We start from the raw sequence: 25557 nt of genomic DNA, 5'->3' as shown, positions 1-25557 counted from the left end.
AATTGAAAGAAATGCCATATTAAAATTGTATTCTGACCTACAAATGACACTTGATATTGAGCTCTAGTACCTATTTCCATTGATCATCCTTGAGATGTTTCGACAACTTTCTACACACTTGGGTTACTGTAACTTCAGTTTATTAAACATGTCTAGTCCATCTAATGTCCCACTCCCTTAGTATACAGTACATGTCATGAGTGAACCTCTCTCATAGATTGATAATTAGTTTGATATTCTATTCGTTTGGCTGCAGTGGCTACTTTAATTAAACAATGACAATTGACCAGTTGTCAGTTTGATCTATTCAAGCGTATTTGTTCAATTAATTCCTGTACGAATTATCAGTGTGTGAGAAAAAACAGACGGCCAAGCGTTTCATAAATCGTGTAAATTGTGGTGGTTCAAAGAGGAGGGACTTCAAGATAGTGTTTGAAGGGAACATCGAGGGCTCCGTAGTCGCTATGTTTTTCTATAACCACACACAGCTCACGGTGTAGACACGCGCGCTAAAGCTTCCATCCCTTTCCATGCGTGCTTAAACTGCGGACTGCGCTCGAGGCTTAAAATGGGAAATTATTTCTGTTCGTGAAATAACATTTTTATTGACTACATTCTATTCAGTTAATAGTATTCAGTTATGATTAGAGTATTTTGTCACAAGTCGAGAAGCTGACGACTCATGGGGATATAGAAACGTAACATGGTTTTAGGACCCGGCGTTTACACTTGGAAATGGTAAGTTTATTATAGTCTTGCAGTAGGTTGGGTATAATATTGGCATATTGTAAAGTAACCTGAGTACTATATCCCCCATACAAACTTAAATAAAGTGTAACCTATTGGAATGGGATAAAGAAAATGGTGTAAACTACTGCACATATAGCTTTAAGGAAATATATTTTTGTGGTTACAAAAATATAGCCTACATAAATCAGTTTTGCAATTTTCTCTCAAAGCACGAGGCTTTTGAGATGATCTCAGAATTGCTACTACTGCATACAGTGAATTCTACTGTCACGTACTTTCTTATTTATCATATGTGTGGTACTTACGTATTATAAAGACTTATACTTGCATACTATACTAACCTCACGTATGCATAGGATAATTGGATGAATTGAGAAAAAGCCTCACCGTTAACATTCTTTATATCTTTTAATTTACAAAATGATGTGATGTCCTGGCTCCGTGGACTGTATGGAGCAATCACAATTTGACAGTGTGCTTTGCTTAATGTTGTATACACATAATACAATGAAAGGAACTTGGCCTTCCACTTACAAAGTTTTGTCTCTGATATTTCTTTTATTTTGTAATCACTTTATCTGCTCTTTTTTTTATTATTCAGCATCACTATAGAGAAAGCAGAGTTTCAGAGTATGCTTTTCTCAGCAGTGCTAGTGCTGCGGATCACAGTTTAGTGTCAGCAAACATGGCAAAAGTCAAGTCAGCTATGCATGTTGAACTGCTAGGTAACTGTAAAGTTACACATAACTTAAACACAAGGCATTTATTTAAATTGACAGACATGTATAAATACAACCCTTCACATGCATCCAAACCCCACTTGACTACCTCGACCACAAACTCAGTCTATAAGTCAGGTTTAAGCAGCTAGCCCACTGGGACTTCACCTTTAACTTACGTGTTTTAAATTTCACCGACCAGCCCTGGGCACACAACTGAAAACTCGCTGCTGTAAAGTTTGTTAGTTCATTACTTGTTTGTCTGGTACAAGTATTATTATGCTAAATGAGCGTAAACAATCTCCAGAAGTGACACATCTACCTCCTACCTAGCATGTTAAGGCCATATATAGAATTTAATGTAAATACTTCATATACTGTATACTAGCAGCGAGACAAACTGTCTGTGACCTCTCCTGAGTGAGCAAAGCTGAGCACCCTGCCTGCTGCCTGGTCGAAGTAAAGCTTACGCAACATTCGAACAAGCCAGTTGTCAATAAGGTTTTGCCAGGCGGCTGAGGCAGTGGAGGGGATGTATCGTTATGGATGACAGGGAATGGAGTCAGAGCCTTTCTAACGAGATCAATAGCCCCACACTGCATTAGGAGGATGGTAGAATCACTGGCGAACCATCTCTCTCTCTCTCTCTCTCTCTCTCTCTCTCTCTCTCTCTCTCTCTCTCTCTCTCTCTCTCTCTTTCTATATATATATATACACCTTAACAGAAAAGATGTACAGCCTCTGGGACGGTGTTCAGTTTACGGAACACTCCTCCATGGTCTTCTATGACTCAAATTTGAGGGAAATAGCCTCAGGTGTGTTGCTAGCACCATTGTAGTTAATCTCTCTCAAAAACTCTTGAATCCGGTATGATGGTGGAATCCCTTTGTGATAATTGGACGTGTTGACGTTACAGTGGACATAATCAGACACAGGGCTCCTGGAACTCTTTGATGTGTGAGATTAATGAGAATATGCTCCCCTTGGTGGATGAACTGAAAGGTTCTTCAAATAACTACAAATTAGAAAATCCAACCCAGTATGGTCACCTACATTAACACTATTGTATTCTCTCCGAGAAAAGAGTACAGTAATTTCTGAAATATCTGGGATGTTTGAAAATCACAGTTTCTTACATTAGGCAAGGGGTTGGAATGGTGGACATATTTGGTAGCAGTCTGTAGCAGCCAGACAGCTTGTTAATGGGAAACCAACAGAGCCAAGACAGTGTTGGCTTGTCTGACTTGACCTGCATGTGAACACCAATGCAAACCAAGGTCAACAAACGTGTGAAAAACAGCCTATTTAGAATATCATATGGATTTTTTTAAAATTGTAGGTGCTTTATGGGGGACAACGTTAACATTTGAAATTGTTGAAACTGATGGCCAAGTGTTTCTCTGATGTGCCTTGTGAGTTTAAAATAATAATCTCTCTGTACAATAGAAAATGATCATGCAGGCTCCTCCCCCCACCCCAGACACCAACTTCAAACTTCTATGGTGACAAATGTCAATTTAATTAAACAGAGGAAGATGATGCAAAAAGGTAAACGTCCTTACTAGGTCATCAACAGGCCCATCTGTAAAACCCATTGCATTAACAATCAATCACATAAATATGAAGAAACCTAAGGTTTCCCCCAAACTCATTATCTTTACTTTAATGAGCTCCAGGGATTGTGTGAGTACTTCTCACAAGACAAAATCAATATTTGAATTCAGATTTTGGGCAACAATTTATATGTTACATTATCTATCATATTGGATAGAGCGATTATTGTAATATAAACATTGGAGGTACATAGGATTTGCTATGTTAATGTAAATGGTAGAGGCACAATAAAGCACAACATGAATGAGGGGAAAAAGGGGTAAGTGGATGTTGTAAACGGGCTGTTGAAGGTTGTATTACCAAAACAAGATCAATGTGACCATCCACTTAACTCTGGAAATCCCAACCACCCACAAACCGAGTGTTACTTGTGTTATATAAGTACTGCTAAACTATAGTGAAGTGTAACTGCATACAGCACTAGTCAAAAGTTTTGACTGGTACTATATCTGTTCTTATGTAACTACAATATTGTTACAATAGGTAGTGGTATGTAGTTACATGGTAGTTTAAGGATTAATATTTGACCATATTTTGTGTTTAGTGAAAGATTATTTGCATTATAGTAACACTGACTGAAATAAAAATATGTTACAGTGACTGAATGGCTGTTAAATATCGTAGATAATTGAAAGTAACAGAATGACAGACAGTCGGCTGGATGGAAGACAAATCCTGTCCCAAAGAGCTGCTGCTTCCGCATTTATCCCATTGAGCTGGCCTCTGTTTAAATTCAGACACCACTCAGCCTGTACACCCCCAAAACACACACACACACTGCACAGACAAACACACCCACTCCCGTTCGCATACTCACAGACACACTTAAGACTATGCTCTTACCTCCAAATTTATTGTGCTCTGTCTGAGCTAGACTCCACTGAAGAAATCTCTAGTTTATAAGTGTCTGGAATGTTAAGGCGTTCCTTATGTTATGGGCTAGCACATCAACATGCCTACTGCTTCAAGATGAAATTGAAATGGTACATTTCCACTGGCACTCTTGACTCTGGTGTTTGGCTCAGAATCTTAGACTTTTGTGTTTATACTACAAGGAACTGTCCCAAAGGAATTGGGACCAGTAGCCTTTGGTGGACTTAGTCTAACCAGGGAATGTTTGAGCCTTTTTTGGTCAGATTCTAGGGTTTGGCAGTGGATGTCTGATGTCTGTATTCTTGGTAAAATAACGGACAATATGAATATGTTTTGTCTGTAGGTAAAGCCATCTTAAAAGACAATATTTTGGACATCTGGCTCAGCTGATTCGCACCACTGGTTATGTATTCGCAGTAAACAAGTTAAATGAAAGATAACTTCTGTATCATGCCTTAGACAAGCTCAGGTGCTGTGAGATTAGGATGAACTGCCAACTAGCTGCCTAGTTAAAGCAGTTTCTTGGTATGTTTTGGGGATGTTTGTGATGTGTTGCACATTACGGAAGCAAGCAAGTTGGTTCATGGCCATTTAACTAGAATTTCAAAAAAAAAAAAGGAAAATGTCGTTTTCTTCTCTAAATACCAAACACATTATCAGTTTGTTTATGATGACGTTGATAGTGTGATCCTCCCTGTTTGCTAAAAGCCCTGTAATTACACTAGGGTAGTGAAAACACAGCGCATACCGGTGTAAATGGGAAAAAAAATAATTAACTGGTGTGGAACAGACACACCAAAAATGTGGATATTCGTGTTACATAAATTAATGCAAATGATGAAGGTATGCAAATGATGAAGGTATGCTAAAGCCTTTGTTATAGATATTATTGCATTTGTTGATCAAACAAAACCAGTTTATAAGCACCTGGCCACTGGCTCACAATTAGAGCCTTTAGGAACTTTTGGCGATGAAGCACAATATTTCTATCACTCTGTCTATAGATATAAAATATATCATCTTAATCAGCTGTGAAATTAAAAGTGTAGAAACAGAACCAGTCTATGCTCTTGTACTGGATAACTAACATGAGGTAAGAACAACAGAAACAGAAACCTATGCCATGATATTTGATGCCGACTGATTTGATTTTACACTTTATGTCTCAGCTGATTAAGATGGTATATTTTATATTTATCAATTTGGAAATTGATTGTCCATTGTAAAATGAAAAGTTTGATGTTGCTGGATACAATTGCAAACGTTTGTGGTTCCCTGGAAAAGCTGTTCAGACAACCTCTTTCACGAGTTGTTCAGTTCTCAAGCTGATGTTCAAAATTATGAATATAAAACATATTAATTTGTCTTCTTGTGAGTCATGCATATGACCCTTTTTGGGTAGTGGAGGTGTATTTTGCACTAAAGAGGTTTATGTTAATATGTGTGGGTGGTATTAATTCCTTAGATATGGCAATTGCAATCATCCATAAACTTGTTTCTCATCTTGATATTTTGCTTTACAATTTATTGATAAAGTTGTTTTTCCATTTCTGGATGTATCTAGAAAATGATATATTGTATTTTTATAATTTTCCTCTGAAGTAAAAGTGAAAGTAAGAGATATAAGAGATATGGCTATGCTTTGAAGTGGCTTTAGGAATGTAGCCTCCTTTTACAGACATAATTTCATCAAGTGTTTGAGAGTGATAGAAATATTGTGCTTTATGGCCAAAAGTTCCTAAAGGCTCTAATTGTGAGCCAGTGACCAGGTGACTATAGCAACCTTTATTTGGCGGAACTATATCCACTTACACTTACACTCAAGCACTCTCTATACATACACATACACGCTTGCACACACATACACACATCTCCATTGGTCCAACTGAGACCCCCAACTCAGTCCTTTACTTTACCCCCAGTTGGGCTATAGACATGTCCCTGATGTTTGCTTTTCAGTGTTTTTGCGAACGTCTCACAGTCCAAACGGAAGTGGAAAGTGCATTTCACACAAACCAGGCAGAGAAGTTTCTCTATAATCAATCACAGGTCCTCCCTGCTGAGCAGGGCTCAGTTGGATGATTTGTATAAGTTTGCACAGGAGGCTCAGAAGAGAGCGGAGGGGAAGAAAAAAACTAAAATTCCACTGACTTACAGAACTCCTTCTAGGTCCAGCACTTAGACAAACATTGAACATATTGACTCACCATGGAAGGCAAGTGAGAAACCATCAAAGTTTACCCTGGCAGGTGTAAAAGTTTCTTTATTGCACCAGTCTGGCATGCCAGTCGACTGTCATTGATCAATCCTTGAACTGGAAAAAAAAATACTTGTGCAATATCCCCCAGTCATGAACATAGCATTTTTAAGATTTATTTTAATATTACTAACCGAGAGTGAGATCATGCCGGGAAATATCAAACTGAGGCTGGAACGTATCGACCGAGCGATACTGAAAATGCTTTCTGATAAAACATGTATTAAGTACAACAGAGTGGCACATTATTCTTATGTCTGTGACTGCTTGAGACAGTTTGACTTTCAACATTGAAAAGATGGATTAGCATTGGTTCTCAATCCTGGTGGAGGATTTGAATCAGGTTCCAACGCACCTGATTCAGATGAATAGGTCATTACCAAGCTCGGGAGCAGCCTGATAATGACCCATTCATTTGGATCAGGTGTGTTGGAGCAGGGAAACATCGAAAACACGCAGGACATGCAGGCAGGGGACCAGGATTGAGAAAGGCTGTCTTAAAGGTAGACTTTCTGATGGCTATCAGTATATTGTCTGTTTAAAGGCCTTGGTGGCAATGATCAAGTGGAACAAAACATTTTTCATATTTTATTGGACTATGGCTCCAACTTTCCTACACCTGCTAGCCAAGGAGCTAGCCCTTATCTAATCGTTTTTATTATTTTTTATTATTTCATCTTTTATTTTTTTAATTTTTTTACAACAATAGTTTTGAGTTGTTGGAATATAATAAAAGTGAACATCTCATAGAGCAATAAACCCATGATGAAATTTAACAGGAGGACCAATATTCTGCTTATCACTCCAACATTCCTTGCATCTTTACAGACGACAGCTTTTAAAGTTTTGAAGGAGCCATAGCTATGATTTACCTAATTTTCTTTTCCCATGTGGATGAGGTTAGCGCACTGGCATCCTGTAAGAAACCACTCCCATCCAGAGGGCAACGCTTCATGATAAGATAATGTTGATCTCTCAGAAAACGTTGTATTAATTTGCATTGACCCTCTTTAAGCAGACGTGGATCCAAACCATGTCATATTAAGGCCTCCCTGTCGTTTTTAAAAGATCTTGTGATGTTAGTGACATATTACTGTTAAAAAAATGGAGGGCAACAATCTGCAGACTTAAATTGTAAATTGAATTTGCCTCAAGAAAAGAGTTAATTAACTCATTTGAGGACCAAAACTATCAAAAATAAATAAAAATAAAAATACACAGTGAAAGATGATCAAATAGGCTTGTGTGATCAATAATTGTATATTTGATTTGGAGACCTCAAGGGTCTGTAACTGTAAATTGATCATTGGATCTGCCATAGCCCCATCTTCGGTGAATATGTTTGCTAGATCATGTGTCTTCGTTGAGGGTATCTAATTTTAGCCTTGTGTCTTATCTACATCCAGACAATCAGTTTGACATTTATAATGTTGGCTTAAGAATTTTAAGGCTCTGACTCAGAATATAGAGCCCTCTTCTCAAAAAGTCCATTACTTTATTTTATGGGTCTTGCAGCTGGTATTCTATCAACAGATGAGTCACTATAAAATAATAGCTTAAATATTGCTGCCGCAAGGGCTGTTAATGATCTTTCTAAATGTCCTGTGATCACTTCAATATGAATGTTTGCTTTACAGAAGGGTTTGGAATCACATTTCCAACTGATTTGTTTAAAACCTGCCAAAGTTTAGTTTACCCAATCAATCTGGTGTCATGAAACATTTCGACACTGTCATTCATAGCATAAAATGCTTAAGAACTCTTATATGGCAGTTGTTGTTGTGTGCATTGGTATAGTTATTTGTATTATTCAATTTATTATTTTCGATCAATACTATCATATTTGTATATACTATATTAACGTAATTACCAGTTCTACTTTTCTCTTTAAGCTATTAAAAATCACTAAGTATTATTTTAGTAAATGTTAAACCGTTGAAAACCCTTTGACCCTGCATTTCCCAACCATACTGTACATACTGTACGTACAGTAACAGAGCTGGAGTCAGAAACAACACCAGTGATTCTCTCTTGGTACAATGCTTGGCTTGGGATGCTACAGAACTTGACATTTACATGGAAGGTGGTGGTCAGTGAAAGAGCCAGCCCTGCTGCATGATTGCACAACACAACCACATGATGTGGATTATTAATGGGTTAGAACATTGCTTTAAATTCTCTCCATGCCTCAGAAATGTACTAATGGTACTGACACCAAGAAAGGCAAGAGTCTTCAGTAAAAAATGTATGACATCAGAACCACTATCCATCTTCAGTTTCAAATGAGTGTTTCAATTAGAAATCCATTTTATAAGTGTGTTTGTTTATGTGTGTGTGTGTGCATGTGTGTGTGGTCTTTAGTACAAGTGGTAATAGTGTCCTGCTGTTCTGTTTTGTGTAATTCACTCACAAAGACAGTGGACCATATTTGTATAATAGGGTAACCTAACCTGAGATTTACAAATGAAGTGAAATATTCATAAAGAGGCTGTGCTCTTCAAAATCATTTGTTGAAGATTCAGAAGGTATTCAGTCATTCACAACAACAAGTTCCTATAACCTATAACCAAGTGCTCTTCCTTGGCAGGGAATGCTAAGGGAGCTGTGAAATAGGGGAAACTTAGATACAAACAACAAATTGTAGAATAAATGGATCTTTTATATCATTTTACTATGTCAAAGGAAAGGTTATGGAGAGCGGAGTCAGCTAAAGTGCAGGAGCACCCGACATTTCAGTGGAGATAAAAGTCCAGAGGATCAGTTATTTAAGTTAAACATTAATTCAGATGTGCAAGAAAGAAAAAAAAAAACATTTCGAAAAGGTTGAGCTGACAGTGTAAAGTTGTTTCAATGTTAGAGGTAGTAGTTGCTCATGTATATATATCTTTCTTCCTGACTACTTTTCAATGATTTGTCCAGCTTATACTACTTAAGATAAAAAAGTAGCTTGATAATTTTTCAGTATTTATCTATATGTTAATTTCCATCTACTTGATTGGTAAACAACTGGGTTGGTGTGAGGAAGAGCTGGGTATGATTCCTAGTCTGTAAGCTAAATAGATCATGGGACCATTTAAAAACCCTTAACCAGTCAGACTTTGTGACTGATTGTAAGACAATGCTTCAGGGTACTTCATTCAGTCTGAAATGAGTCTGAAATGCCTGTCCAGAAATTACATTGCAAAGAGAAATGGTTAAACACATTTATGCTTGATGAAAACAAAGTGTGTTTCATTATAAGGCTACAAACCTGACCTTACCAACCTACTTGTCCACCATTTCTCTCCAGATATACTCCAGAGACTATACTGACAGTCAACAACATTGCAGTAGTTTCAGGGGGTGAATTAACATTTTGTTAAATTGAAATCCAACATTAAGCGGATATACTTTGAATTTCAATGTCACTCAATACAAATTAAAAGGAAATGGAAATTATATTCATGATTTCATGAATGAGATTTCTAATTAAACACTTGGCTGCAACCAATGCTCCCAGTTGCTTTGAAGGCTTGACATGTGATGTATCCAGGAAGCATGTGCATGTGATTTGCAGCACATTGAAACACCGTACGGTTCCTTTGAGAAAGCTATTAGCCCCTGTAGTTCAGAAACGTGTTATTTTTTTAACAGATAATGTGTTCCCCATGTGGACACATTATCTCAGGCAAGATAGGTCTGTGATAAAAGGAGCAGGCACTGTGTACTGCTGCATTCAATCACACTCATCTATTAATGGGTTGGATCAAGTCTTCCCTGTTAATGCAGTCAGGTGCCAGCACCAAGCAGCTCTGTGGAAGCCTGCAACCTCGTTCAGGTTTTGTCTGTCCCATAATAAAAATGTCACATTGGAACTGACATTGGCAATGTTTCCAAGATCTAAGCGTTATAAGAGCGCTCCTAAAAAGCTCTTAGCGCTAAGAGCTTCTTAACGAATCTGGAAAACGCAGCCATTATTGAGTGTTTATTCAGACACATTTTTGGTAAAGCATATTGTCCATGTTAAGGTTGTTAGATATTGAAAGTCCATTGGTACCAAACCAAGTCTGTATGAATGCAAGAGTACAATACATGAAGCTGTCAGTAATGCCATCATGGAGCAATACTACGTTAGCCTTCCACCTTGAAATGATCACACTGCACCAATAAAAGAATAAAAGCACTTTGAACATTTTTATGCATGGTATGGCAGTAAACTTGTAGCAATGGATACCAACCAGGAATAGGAAATTAAATTGTACCAATAGAAGATAAAATTGTGTACTATGGACTTTGACCATTTTAATCTTAGTAAAATGCTATGACCTTTAAAGTACTCCGGAAACTGTAAACATGATTCACTACAATGTCAAAATTAGAAGGTACTTGTAACCTGTTTCAATGTGAGAGCAAGATGCACAGTATAGAGCAAGATGCACAGTATAGAGCAAGATGCACAGTATAGAGCAAGATGCACAGTATAGAGCAAGATGCACAGTATAGAGCAAGATGCACAGTATAGAGCAAGATGCATGGTAAAGCTATATTTCATTATGAATGTTAGGATTTGTGATGCTCAAATTAGGGTAAGCAGTACAAAATAATTGTACTTCGTTTCCAACCTGGTGTGGATTATAAACGCGTGGTTGAGTGGTGGGCAACATAGAACATAATAAAAATATGGATGTAGACGACGGTGAACTGCAGCATCTCTGTTTAGACCGTAATTATATGGACAGAATCAACAGGAATCAGCAGCAATGCTGCTTGCACTATTAATGATACCTTTTTTGCTTACACCCATTAATAGTACTGTACATTTAGCACATAATAAACTACTAGTGCCTCCTATTTTCATGACAAACAATCTAGACAGAAAAGTCTTGTTGGAGGAAAGATAACCTTTTTTTGGGGACGTGACTACAAAAACCTTTGATATTTTTTCATGGAACACAACCTTAATTTACATTCAAGCTGAAAAATGATACCAACTTTCAATACTTGTCATCCTAACTGTATCTATGTTTTTTTCGGCAGGGTGTTTTTGTATTCATGAGCATATAAATCTGAGCTTGGAAGGCCAGATGGCGATGATGGAGGAGGTCAACATTAATGAGAGGTGAGTTTAAACTATTCTTAATAAATTAGCAAATATTCAAAGAAACCAACCAGTATAAACAAGTAAACAAACAATACTTTACTTTTATTTGCGGCCATAAAGGCAACAGGCATCTATTTTGGCCTGTTGTGTTTCAGTTGGTTGAACATTATACCATAGCTACAGTTATGTGGTGGGGGATTACATTCCTACAGGGATAAAATTCAAGATGCATCTACCACCGTACTGTATGTCACAATGGATACTGTAAATGGTAATTTATGACTATTTGTAGTCATTCAGTATTGAAGGAATCAGAGGCTCCTTCTTCCAGAATCAGCATTTTTGTGCCCACATCCTCTGATACTCACTGAAGTCTTGGTGTCATGTGACATACTTTGGAACCTGAAGGACATATTTGTCAGACAACATTCTAAACAGAAGCTCCAAATAATCATACAAAAGAAAAGTAAACACCAATTTAATAGAAATATTACTTAGGTTTAGCATATTTTGTTTGTGCTCTCCAGATTTCCGGGTGTTCTGTGTGTTGCTATTTTCAAGGACATGCTTAACTTCTGGAAGTGCTTTTATATTTAGGATATTCTTTTAGCTCATGCTTACAGAATGTGGGCCTGGGAATATTTCTTCAGTTGATTCATCCTGTTAAATAACTGAGAAAAATATACCAGCAAATGTAGACACACAGATCTAGGCACAAATCCAACCTAAGATGCATCTGCATGCAATCCTAAGACTCCCTAACAAAGCTGTCAAAATCTGTATTGATAAAACCCATGTGCCAACCCATGTGTTAATAGCAATATCAAGTACAGCAGTTAAGGTAACATTGTTTCAACATACACATTCTCTTTCATGTCTCATGACATGATTTATCCTACGTCTATACGCTCATTTAATTAACACAATTAACACAAATGACAGTATTATTGATGTTAATTTATTGAGTCAGACATTTCAATTTGTATTCTGGTGCAAGAGGGGTATCTACTTGTACAGCAGTAGTGGTTTCCTACCTATTTTAATTCAGGAGTCTATGATCCAAGTTTCTTTCTGTTCATTTCTGTTCATGTCAGTAGACATATTAAGATGGAGAGAATACTGCTGCTTGAGTTACCCCCTATGTGGAAATGATTTGATTTGAAATGTCTGTGGCACTACAGGGATTATATGGGAGGTATAACAAATAGAATATTACTGAGAGACGATAGAAAGCAAAGTTATTGATATTTCATTAATCTAGGCATACAGCACATTGTTTATTACTTGTACTGATCTTCTTAGCTGGCAAAATAGCTGGATAATAAACTCTAGTGTTTGCAATTGGTGTACTGAAAAGGTCTAATGTAGTCTTTGGTAGTGAGCTGAGTAAAAAAACAAAACAATATTTAATTTAAGTTAGAATCAGCTTGGAGCAACCACCTCAACTTCTGTTACATCGGCACAGGATGAAAGGTGATATGGCTAAATCACCACAGTATATGAAACAGAAGACTTCCTACATATCCTCTGTTTGCACCATTAAGCTCAGTTTCACTGTCCTCTAAAATACATTTAGCTATCTCATATGAAATATAACAGTTTAAGGTATTTAAATGATTGTAACTCTACATGAATTAGTCTTTATGAACAAGTAGATTAAGTGATTGTTAATCGTTGAGACTAATCCATCTTGATGACCCGTTCCATGGTTTATTTCCTACTGTGCCATATTTAGAGTCATATGTCAATACCACACCGGGCTTACATCTGCAAAGAAGAGAGACAAGTAGAATTAATTCATGTGAATTCCTTGAAAACTCTACTGCATGTTGATCGAAAGACTTATCACAGAGATCGCAGATCAGTGTCCCCACACATCCGCTCTAGTTGATGTTTCTTTTGGTATGAACACAAGCACTAAGACTGCTGGTCCTCCAATTTGCCACAGGGCAAATGATAAGTGTTATTTTACTTCTGTCTGCCTTTTGCCAAGGTGAGCAGGTATCCAAGCAACAGAGTGGTAGCCCTTGTCTGCAACATGGCAGATCTGGCAAACACTTGAGAAGAAAATTACTCATTCATCATAATATGACTTCTGTGGGTCTGTATTTTGGATGAGGTACAGATACGTGTTTGTACAAGTATGATCAGCATTTTATTTGAAATAAATAATCATATTGCAAGTGTCTATTTTCTTTGTTCCCAATCTGCTGTGGTTTTCTGATTTCCAGTCGGCATGGTGCTGTAAGGCGTTTGTATATCATATATTCTTTATGTCAAATAATTTAACTTATACATAGATATAATGCCCTAGCCGCATCTGCATGTTTAAGAGTCTTTGCTAAGTCATGCAATGTTGCCAAGCAACTCATACTGGTCTTTGTCCACAGTCAGAGTGCTCAGTACAAAATGAAAATGAAACCAGAAAGATTCACTCTTGTAAATTCATCTTAGATTATTATGAAGCTACTGATACATAATGTGTGTAGAGTGATAGCAATTGCAATGTGCTTTAGACACACTTTAGACAAGAGGTTTGCCACCTTAGCAACAGCTCAGTAATAATGCAACATTTCCAGTGAATATGTGTTGTGTTCACAATTACATTCTATAGACATGTCATGAAGATGAAAAAGAAACATGATAGAGATTTGAAGCCTTGAACAGAATGTTAAATTATTCTCATCAACAAATATTGTAGTTTTTTAGCATTCGTGTTTATTCAGTTTCTCCCGGAAGGATGTCTATATCAGCTGGGATAGAACCAATTTAATTCAAAACAATTTTACTCCCAGCTTGCCCCTGGTGCTAGTCATTTCCAGATTCCCTTGCCTAAAATATAAGACCTAAACATAATGAGACTAGTATATTATTGAAAATAGGAAAGGGTTTAATATATATGTATATATATATATTTTTTTTTTTTACAAAGAATGTATTTGTACTGTTGTATTTGATGGTTGTGTTTCACCTCAATTCACCAACCATCAATTGACCTAATATACAGTTTCACAGAAGGTGTCTTGTGTGAATGGTTGTGTCTCAGGCTGTAGGCTAATGATGAGTTTACCGAGATGAAATAATGTAGACATTTCCTGCTTTTCAAGAACGTTTTCTTTCTTTTACACATATTTCAAAAGCAGAGAGGGCCTTCCTGTGCCCTACTTTATCTTTCTACAGAGAGTGAAATGATTTTGTCTGACATACTGTGATCCAAATGGTATATCAGTCAGATCCAGTTGTCCTGAAAGGATAATGCAGTGCAGTAGGTTGATCATCTCTGTCACAGATCATTAGCTCCACCCCCCTAATCTCATGCCACCACATGCAGCCCAACATAAGGTCGTCACATGACCTATGTTTGCCATTTTGTGGATCAGAATGGGGTCCAGAGACATAGTGATCTTGAGCAGACCAGGGTATAATGTCCCCATCTACCAGATAAAGTATAATTCTACGTGTAGAAGTAGCTAAAGGTGTAGAAAATATGTATTTGCTATATTTATAAATATTTAATGAAAAATTAAAATTGCAGAAAGAATGTTAAATGTCAAAATAGGCTCTCCATCAGTTCCCTTTGCACAGCTTTTGCAGTTCTGGTCATGGACCAGGCAGATTATGTTTTATGCTTGAATTTGTGATGTACTTGGCATTTGCATTTATAATGTGTTCAAACAGTACATTTAGTCATTTAGCAGACACTTTTATCCAGAGCAACTTACAGCCAGTACAGGGACATTCCCCCGAGGCAAGTAGGGTGAAGTACTTTGCCCAAGGACACAATGATATTGGGACGGCCGGGAATCAAACCAGAAACCTTCTTTTATTACTAGCCCGATTTTCTAACCACTCAAATTCCAAGACTCCCTCCTAAATTAGTAAATACACAAATAATTCATGGACTCATTCAATTAAATCAGTTGACTCTTCACCACATGAAATACTGCCCTCTAAAATCAGTTCTAATAATAAAAAATATCTCACAAGCATTATATATCTACCTGAATCCTACAGTGACCTAACAGGAACCAGTTTCACGAATGTTTTTACTGTGAACGATGGGCCAGTATGCTTGAAACTTTCCAAGTTAAAGTCTGTTTGATTTTATTCATTTTTTTGTGCTCTCCATTGAATCACAAATACTGGAAAGTGGGTATTGAGTTGGAAATAGAATGCTATCCACGTGGTTCACAAAACCCAGTACGCATACCACATACTCAATCACATTGCTTTCCCTCTCCAATCCATCCTCTGTGAAATTGCATCGTTCAGAGAGTCAGAACTACTTAGATCTGTCCTTGAATTTTACACATCTAAACCAGATTGTATTTCAGAGTTTGTTTTTTTTAACCTGATTTTAAATGAGGTAACAGTATGTAACTGGGAGAAAACTCAGTCACCACCTATCACTTCAGTTGATAAAGAAAAGCTAGCTTTGTGAGGGAACATCAGCAGCAATGGTTTCTTGCAGAGCCCCTTTCACTAGAAAGAAAATAACCATCAGGACTAAAATAACATGCTATCCAAGCCCACTTAACATCAAATTACAGCCAGCTTGCACTCTCAACCTCACCAGCTTTCTCTCAAGAGGTCACAGATGAACCATTTCACAATAATCTATTGAGTGTATATTCTTATGAATTGTAGGGAATGTTTGCTTATCTATCTATCTATCTATCTATCTATCTATCTATCTATCTATCTATCCTTTAAATATGTCAGTGTCTAAATGGCTGTGTATACATAACATGACTTTGCATTTAGCATACAAGACATTGAATTATAATGTTGTGCTACAGCAAAGCAGTGGACACAATCTGGAGGGAGAATGAGTTTTAGATTAAAAAACAACTGAAGAAAAATTATTCTTTTTGACTTACCAAGGAAAATATATGGCGTAGTTTCTAGGTTGTTATTCTTATAGAACCTGTTTGAGTTGTTTTAAATTAATAAAAAATAAAATAATTTAAAGGCTACTAACACTAATATTTCCTACACTCTTTCCCTACCTCAATATACATTTCTGATTGTTTGATGCACTTACTAATAAGAATGGCAAAAATTGTCTAGATACTGCTAGACAAACATTACTATGATGTTGCTTATCAATGTTTCCTTTCCGCATTTGCTCCCTAATCATAACACTGATTTAAAATGTATTTTTTGCCCTGTAGGAGATGTCTACATAATAGCTTCCTTGTAGTGTCTTGCTGAGAAAGAACACCACAGTGTGACTGCTTTCCAGCTATTTGTTGTTTAAAATTATATATTTGTATGGAGGGCATCTTCCTGTTAGTAATTAGTCATTTTCACAAACAAGAAAAAAAGCAGGAAGCAGAGACCTTGCATTGCATAGTCAAATTTAATATGCAACAATCACTGTATGTGATCTCTGGATGGTTGATACGTTTGCTATAACAGCAAGAGAAGGTATAAAAAGTACAGCTTTTTTAGAGTAATGGAGACAGAATACATTATTTTTGTAAACCATACTGGGATTACTACACTCACCAGTTGGCTTGTCATCCTGCATCCATTAATTTACAGTTCCTAAAGGTTCATTAAAATCCACAGACCACCGAGATGGATGCCAATCAACAAGTGAAATCTATCTTTATATCTCTGAAATCAATCAGAAAACACTCCATGTGGCTAAGATTTGGGACCAACCATTTGATACTGTGGCAGGTTAAACTCCTGGGTGGGAGGTAGACCTCAGACTCAGATCATCTGTCTGGCAGGGTTGATTGAGCCAGCTAAGCGTTGATTGCAATTCAGCATTCAACCCAATTACAAGTCAAGGGTCAAATCTCTCAGATTTCATGAGAGGATGAAGGCACAGGCCAGTATTGCCAACATACTTCAAATGTAATTTCCTCACCTTAATGTGATCATAAATAACATTGAGTATTTTTGCTTTAGTGTTAGGACTCTTTAGAAATAGCAACTTGAGCATGCTGTGAAGAGTGTGTATCATGGCGGTTTCATTGCGTCTTTTACCAGTGAGAGCATAACTCCACAGTTTTGTTCTTCAATCTGCAATCACTGTAATTGAGACCTACTTGTGTTAAATATGCCAGAGAGTCACAGACAGTCACAGACTCTTTACTATTCATGTCTGTCTTCTGGGTTTTAATGCACATTTTGAATAGTCCTAATAAAAGCCTTATCCAAGTTGATTTATTTGTTTAAGGAAAAAACCTGGATTATATACAATGTGGTAAATGCTTACAGAACCAAGACACCAGGGTCCGGTAATCTTGTAAAGGCCACATTACTGCTTTTTACATATTTATTGATATTCCATGATACAACATTATTCATTTCTGACATCTGTTAAATGCAGCTGTTAAATCCCTTGTTTTCCTCCCATCACTGATCCGGCCCCATCTGTACAGCATGTAACCCAATTCCCAATCAGCAATGAATCAAAACACTCCCTGTAGTTTTCTTTCTGTGTAGTGGTTCGTGAATGCAATTTTTGTGAATGATTGTGCAGATGAGAAATCATCAGCAATCAGAATCTGAGTGAAGACCTGCAGTTCCTAGAATGCAATATTGATTTAGGTTTACTTGTGAGACAGAAGAAACAAAACATGATCAGACTGTGCCATTTGCGGAGGAAAGCTAGCCAAGGACAGGGAAGCCAACTGCAATGATGAGAAGCTGGCTTTAATGATGTGCTTTGAAATTCACGGTTTCAACTCTTAGTAATCAGTTAGAGCAAGCATTCTAGTATGAAAAGATTTTTCTCACCATTTGATGAAGCCCAAAAAATCACTTAATTGTTGAGAGTTGAGCTTGAGACAAGCCAGTCAGTAACTGTTAGGTAAATCTTTAAAAAGAAGCAGAGTCGTTGGGTTCAAAGAAAGTCAGATGGCATGTATGAAGATAACGGTCAGAGTTTATAGCATGCTTAGTACAATAAGGGTCAGCATGTTTACGTAAGCCTAGTGTTGCCTGGAGTTCATTTGGAGGTCTCCTCTTTCTGCACACAAGGAATGCTGATCCTTTTATGCAGTATATAGGTTACATCCTTAATTTCTCTAACAGTAACCCTTACCTCAGATATACAGAAAGGTGACGACTAAAAGAAAAAAAACAACATAAAAAGTCTTACTAAGGTGTTGGGCCCCAACAGACCACCAGCCAATGTGCCTTGGCTTGGAATCCACAAGTCTCTGGAACACTATTTGAAGGACAGTGGGGGCTATAAATGATTTTTAAAATTGTATTGATAGTAGAGTTGGAGAGAGACAGGGAAGCAGGTAGTATGTGCTCTAACGACTAAGCTAATGGGGTGCTCTGGAGGGACAGTGGTGGTGAAGTGCTCCTTCTAACACGTCACTCTCATGGGGGTTGAATTTGAGTGAGGTTCAAGTTCAAGTCAGGTGACTGTGAAGGCCATAGCGTGTTCCACATCATTTTCATACTCATGAAACCACGTGGGGGACCCTGTGCGCCTCCTTCTACCTGACAGTAGACCTGGAAGAGACTTCTCGTGTCTATCAGGATAGAAACGTTTCATCAAAGGTTGAAAAATAATTTAGATTTGATATGCAGTAAGCCTTGACTCTGAGGACCCAGAGCTTGTCATGCAGGAATAAGGCTACCACGGCACACCAGAGCCTCTGGACTCCTCACTGCTGTCTTGGTGCAGCCTACTCCACACTCACCCACATCTAGAATATGGTGAAGAATGACTCATTCAACCATATCACTTTTTGTCCACATCTCTGTAGATCAGTGCACCACTGAATGTGCATTCATTTTGGAATGAGAGGTTTAAGCACTGCGACCGATGATATAAAACGACAATGTAAAATGATAGTATTCGACGGATTGTTCTTTTTGACAGGCGGACAATGTATGTCACTGTTATTCCCAGTCACCTGAGAAATGATTGTTCTTCTGTTTTTCTTTACAAATTACACAAATGCGTGAGCATCGCGGTAGTCCAGTGCGTGCTGTAGACCAAAAATGTAAACCCTATTTACTGATGCCTTTACCGGAAGTTGAGCAGTCTTTGTGACTGAAGCTCCTGCAATCTGTACCTTTTTAAAAATCACTTAGATCATTACCTCTCGCCATCTTGGTCCAAAGCGGAGGTAAAGTGGAAATGCTAAATATGTTTATACACCCCATAGAGCATGTTAATTGCTTAATTGTATCATGCAGCAAACCTATATGGAAGCATCTGCATTCGAAATGTTCATCCTCTCTTTTCATTCAGGTTTTTCCTTTAAAATATTTTGGCCATTTTTGGTATGACGTAAGATTAGTTACTACACATAGCAGTTGACTGTATTAATGACATGATAAATACACCAAACACACTGTAAAAACATTTTGCCTTCTCCACAGGGACAGCATGCCAAAGCGGATTGCTCTCATCTGCTTTCTATCTCTGGTCATGCTGATGACTGTCCTGGGAAACCTCCTTGTCATGGTAGCCGTCTGCAGGGACAGACGGCTTAGGTGAGTCTGTGTACAAACACGCACACACATGCACACTCACATGCTCTAACAAGGAATTGGACACATTCCTTTTTGTTGTTGATCACAAAGCGTCACTACATTAGACTTATGTGACGCTCCTCTGACCCTGTTTGTTGAGCTTGTCACAAAGTGGTGGCTTTTATCTACCAACACATACACTTTTACATACACAAACTCCTTATACAATTATACAACACCTGCAAGAAATCTATGAATACATTGAATCCCCCCCCTCCCCCCACACACACACACAAATTTCGCCACATTCCCAGAAATCGAAATGACAGTTAAAACTGATTTAGGATGGAACAGTCTTGTTGTCTGTCTTGTTTATAAATAACAAACAAGCTCCAGAGACTCTAATATGATAATAAAAATGAGAAATTGACTTGACCTTATTAGCATCAAACTAATTCAGATGGTCCTTCAACTGTCAATCTGAATCTGTTTTTGTTTTGTCCACCCACTCCCTTCCTGGCCTTGCTTATCCAAGCCTGTTGTTTCTGTCAAGGACATTTCTGTGTACACGGCTCCATTGTCCTTTGGTTGTTTTGTGATGTAGCATGTTCCTGACATGTTCAAATGACTTCTGAGTTGTCTAGGGTTCAACTCAGTCGCAATCAAATTCCTCCTGTACTTTACAACAGTGGGAATATGATAGGTATGGCTCACTGGTAGAGCATTTGACTTCAGATCAATAGGTTGCAGGTTTGAATCCCTCCATTTATATTTGCTTTGGGTAAAAGTGTCTGCTAAATGAACAAAGCATTTTATTATTTATTATCATGTAAAAATGCATCAATGTCAGTCATTGTAACTATAGCTTAGTAATTAGTTTGTGCTTTTTCTGTCTGGAGACAAACTTAATGTCGGGTGTCTCAAGAGTCAAGTTTATTTAGTCAAAACGAGAACGCGCTGCTCAATGCATGTTATGTGATGTCATGTTTAAATGTTTTTGACAGTGCATTCATGCACCTAAACGTAAGCAATGTTATACAAATACATCAAAATATTAAATGACATCAGTGTAAACCGTCAATCTTGTTTATATAAAAAATTTACTCGTTTTGACTTGACGCCAATGGGGCATGTTATTTTTCTGCTCCGTTAACAGACAGCTGCTAAATACCCTTTACAGCGTGTTTTGGTTAAATGACAGAGTGGTGGCCGTTAGCCATTCCCAGTGAGCTATTTTTATCCATCAAGCAAGCTTGTGAGTGGTTGGCTTAGACATACTTTTATTAGTCATTAATGGTGCGCCCTGGGCTCTGGTCTTCCTCACACACGCGCACAGAACCATTCACACAAACAGGAGACGCCACCCTGCATGCCAGAGAACTGTCCAGCAGCTAAACATCACTATGTGAATGTCTCAACGCAGCAATATCCCTCTTTTGTTTTTCACTGTTCTCTCTCTTTCCCTCCTCGCTGCTCTGCTTATCGTCCAAGTATGTGTATTTTGCAAGTTACATCCAATTTGCTTAGCTCATGGAAAAGCATTTTTTAAGTTATGTCACGCTTCTTTTTAAATACAAAGAAGACAGAGAAGTCCAGTATGCTAAGAGTTCAGAAAAGTTCCTGCCTACCGAAGCAAAACAATGCTGAAACACCTGGAATAAAAAAATTAGGACTTGAACGTTTTTGGAGTGTACAGAGAAGTTCTTGCATTTTCAAATCCAAGAATTCTTTGTATTTTTGACTTCCTGGTACATATAGTGTAATTTGGGACAGGTAGTGTAGCATTCCTAACCTGCATCTGAAATCAAATACTTAAACTTTGTATTTTTTGCTTGAAGAAGCAAAAACTCACCGTCTCTGCAAGGTGTCTTCAAGGTGCTAAGAATTCCTAAAATAGAAAGGCAACATACTGCATGTAATGGGCCATTCAGACCTTTCTATGCTCAGAACCAGAACTACACACATTCAAAATGCAGAAATATAATACGGACACTCCTTTTATTTGTTGTAGATTGCTTTTTATGTGCAGATACTCCTCCTTGGTTAAAAACAAAAATACAGCTTTAACATAGTTAATGGTACAGTATTTTTTTTTAAGCGTTCCATTTCCAAACTCTACTTCACCTCCCCCATGTAGAAAAATCAAGACCAACTACTTCATAGTGTCGTTGGCGTTTGCCGACCTGCTGGTGTCAGTCCTGGTGATGCCGTTTGGTGCCATTGAGCTGATCCATCAGAACTGGATTTACGGAGAGACGTTCTGTCTAGTTCGGACCTCACTGGATGTTCTCCTGACCACTGCCTCTATCATGCACCTCTGCTGCATCGCCCTGGACAGGTGAGCTCGTTCACTCACTGCTGCGTGTTAAATAACTAGTTCACCTTGAAAGCAGATGAAACGGAGCACTTCATCAGAGGTTACTGTTGCTAAGATGGCCACGCTCATTGATAGTGGATGAGTGTCAGTGTAAAGTCTCTAGATACTTTAAATCCATTCTAATTTAACAGCTGCTAATATAGACACAGTTTCAGTTGACGGAAGGGCATGACCTACTCAAGGATATTGGAATACAGCCCAAATAGTCTGGAGATCTTTATTCCTATTTTAGCTGCTGTGTGAGATGTGATGTCTCTTCAGTTTTGGGAAAAGCTGCTACCTTTTTCATATCATGTTAATTGACAGGTTTCTAGTCGTGTTTATGACACTTTTGTAATAACCCCTGTCAAAAGCCCCAGCACTTGCTGCAACTCTGCCAAACACTTAAATGGAAAAGATACCACTCGCTGGAAACAATGAACACCAGAGAAAATGGAAAACGATGAAACCCTCAGCATCTTTTTCTCTCACATAAAGTGCTTTTTGATGGCAGCTATAATAATTGACCGTCAAGCTGGTATCAAGGGGCTTTGTGCTCTAAGAGACTGCAGACTTTCTACTGTGATGATAGGCTAGTGCGATAGCATAATAGGCTTTGCTGTGCATTGTAACCCCTGTTGTGCTTGTGCCAATGTGCTTGAGGCCCTGTTGGCAGTTGGTGACTCTTCAAAAGTGAACCACACTATTTTGTTTGTGCTGAATTGGATGATGGGGTTGAGGATGTATGGCTACTCTGATTAGATTTTATATTACAATCGATCACATCTGTTGAAAGGAATACAGTATATTGATATTCTATGAAAAAGGTATGAAGAGCTGAAAACTATATTGATTGACAATCCTGGCCGTACCGTGGTACAGATGTAAAAAAAAATGACACAATGTCACATGTTAGAAATGATACAGTGTCACATGAAACAACTCGTGAAACAAAATGTTGATATTTTAAAGGCACAAATGTACTGGAAGCCGCAGGCCATGTGTTGATAGAACTTTCGGCTAACATTATCCAGCAATTTTTTTATGGTTTGTAGGACATAATAAGTGTACTGTAGCCAGTTTCCAAGGTTTTAACCAAGACCTCTGCTCAAGTATTCAACGATGACTGACATGATAATGTACACATGGATGAGTTGCCTACTGTTGTACTAGTGTTGCCCACTGTTGATTGGCCGTAGCATAACTGTGGAAAATGTGTAAAAATGTACAATAACACAGCTACTTCATGATATGGTCTTTATTGCATCAAAGCAATTACAATGTAAATGTTATGTAGGGATAACAATGTGTGTCTTTAATTTCCAGGTATTATGCCATTTGCTGTCAGCCCCTTGTCTACAGAAACAAAATGACACCACTGAGAGTGGCTCTGATGATGAGTGGATGTTGGGTGATTCCCGCTGTTATATCCTTCCTGCCTATCATGCAGGGATGGAACAGTATTGGAATAGACCACTTGGTGAGTCATCACAACTATTATATCCATGTGCATGTGTTTGTTTTTGTCAGCATTTTTACACAGGCTATACATAGTCATTCAGACTTTATAATGCAAAATCCACATTGTGGCTTTTAAGATCAATTGCAACACCTGGAGAAAAGCTTAATGGATGTTATGAGGGTCTTGCTAAGATGTGTATGTTGAATTTGCAGCAGGACTGTAAACATATCAAGTGGCCTGGGGGGCGATGTAATGAGAACCATGTGAAAGCAGGATTGAGACCAACATGCTTTATTGTTGATTTAGTTTTTACCTAAAACTAATCCAGAATTTCAGTATCCAACAATCCCATTTGGTTTGGCTAATCTGGATGAAGGGGGAGCATACTAAATACATTTAATTGGCGTCCATACTATAGAGGCCAAGAATCAAGACTCTAACTTTGTTTTTAAGTTCTATACATTTCAACAGGAGTCCGATTTCAACCCAAAAGCTTTGGAACAAGATTTGCGCTAATTCATGGGTCTCTGACATGAGAGGAATGTCCAGATGAGTGACATGATTTATCGTTTTCTTTAAACAGGGTTTCTGATTCATTTGAACCTAATATGAACTCTCATAAATCAATGGGAAGTTTCTAATATTGTATTACTGTTGGTACAGCTTGTTCAGCATTATACATTCAATAGAGTATTCCTGTAGAAAATAAGGATCATTTAGCTGGTAAAGCTAAATTTGGCCATGCCATGTGAACTGTCCTGTCTGTGAGCTGAGTGTTATTTGTTGCTATGACATCAGCACTTTTAAGCTGTAGCACACTTTTTATTTATCAAAAATCAAACTATTCATCATAACATCAGCACTAATCTATTTACTGCAATGCATAACAGAAGAGCAGTTACAATATCTCCTGCCTCCATTTTATTGGTCAATGGGGATTACAGTGATATTGGTGAGTGGTGCATTTTAGCAAAAACATAACTATTGTCAATAATTGCTGGAGCTCACTTTGCTTGAAAATGCATCTCAGTAGTATCTCATTTAGATGAATAGGTTTAAGGTTCGACTACACAAGCTTTAAACACTGCTCTTGACAGCATTATGAACATTTAACCACAGAACTTGTGTTCTTATATACATTGATACACAAGATTAACGTGAAGACAGCAGTACGATTTACAATACTTTGATGTTTACAAACATTGAGAAGTGTCTTTTGGTGTTTTATTCACTTTCTGTAGCACTTCTTTAGCAACTTCTGCATTTTTGCATGTCATCTTGGAAACAGTTGAATTCCAACAGTCACTGACGCAAGCAGATGTTTTTTTGGGCCTTTCTTCCTGCTATTCTTTTTATCACAAGTGAGTCACATCTGTAGTAACAGTGGTTTTGTCAGAACAGAGTGAATACAGTGTCAAAGTCCAAATGTTTGTCTGTCTACAGAGTAACAATTCATCCCAGCAGTCGGCTTGCTGCGTCACTGTCATTTCACACAGCATCAGTCACACAAACACTCCTGCTGGTCTAGAAAAATTGTGATAATAGAAGAAATGTGTTTATTATCCAGGTGTGCGTCTTCGTCATTGCCTACATTGCCTCCAGCCTCCAGCTTTGGTTCTGTTTGACGGTGCTCCATCTGTCAAATTAACATTGCACATTATGCAGCTCAGTGCCATTATTTAATAATCTAAAACTGCATCCTCGGGTAGTCACAATCTCTCGTGTTTTCTAAAAGCCGAACCGTGCTGCAAAAGATGGATGCTCGCATGGGCTCATGGGCTGCATGCTCACTCTAATAAATACTTACATGCTTGAACTAATACTTGTCTGGCAAAAACAATGTTACAAAACAAAAGTAAATGATGTGGATTGTTGAGACCAAAAATATAACCCTAAACCTTACTGATGATTACTGTAAAGAGTTCCCTAGTATGCCAACACAACTATGCTAAAGTTTGTGCAAAGAGAAAAGTCTAGTTATTTTAATGG

General features: G+C 37.8%; 1 protein-coding gene across 2 annotated transcripts in view; it reads left to right on the top strand.

The window, feature by feature from the left end:
• Positions 1-493: 493 nt before the first annotated feature.
• htr4 (5-hydroxytryptamine receptor 4) overlaps positions 494-25557 on the top strand; it is a 38307-nt gene continuing 13243 nt past the window's right edge. For both annotated transcript variants that reach the window (XM_084708656.1, XM_084708664.1), the window contains exons 1-5: positions 494-738; positions 11230-11311; positions 19658-19771; positions 21888-22088; positions 23433-23586. In XM_084708656.1, the coding sequence (XP_084564782.1) occupies positions 11277-11311; positions 19658-19771; positions 21888-22088; positions 23433-23586 (504 nt within the window). In that variant the 5' untranslated portion in view covers positions 494-738; positions 11230-11276. The remainder of the gene's footprint in view (positions 739-11229; positions 11312-19657; positions 19772-21887; positions 22089-23432; positions 23587-25557) is intronic.

Source organism: Hypomesus nipponensis, chromosome 1, assembly GCF_054491055.1.
Source record: "Hypomesus nipponensis isolate SF chromosome 1, ASM5449105v1, whole genome shotgun sequence".
Taxonomy (NCBI): Eukaryota; Metazoa; Chordata; class Actinopteri; order Osmeriformes; family Osmeridae; genus Hypomesus; species Hypomesus nipponensis.
This window is presented reverse-complemented; position numbering and strand designations above follow the sequence as displayed.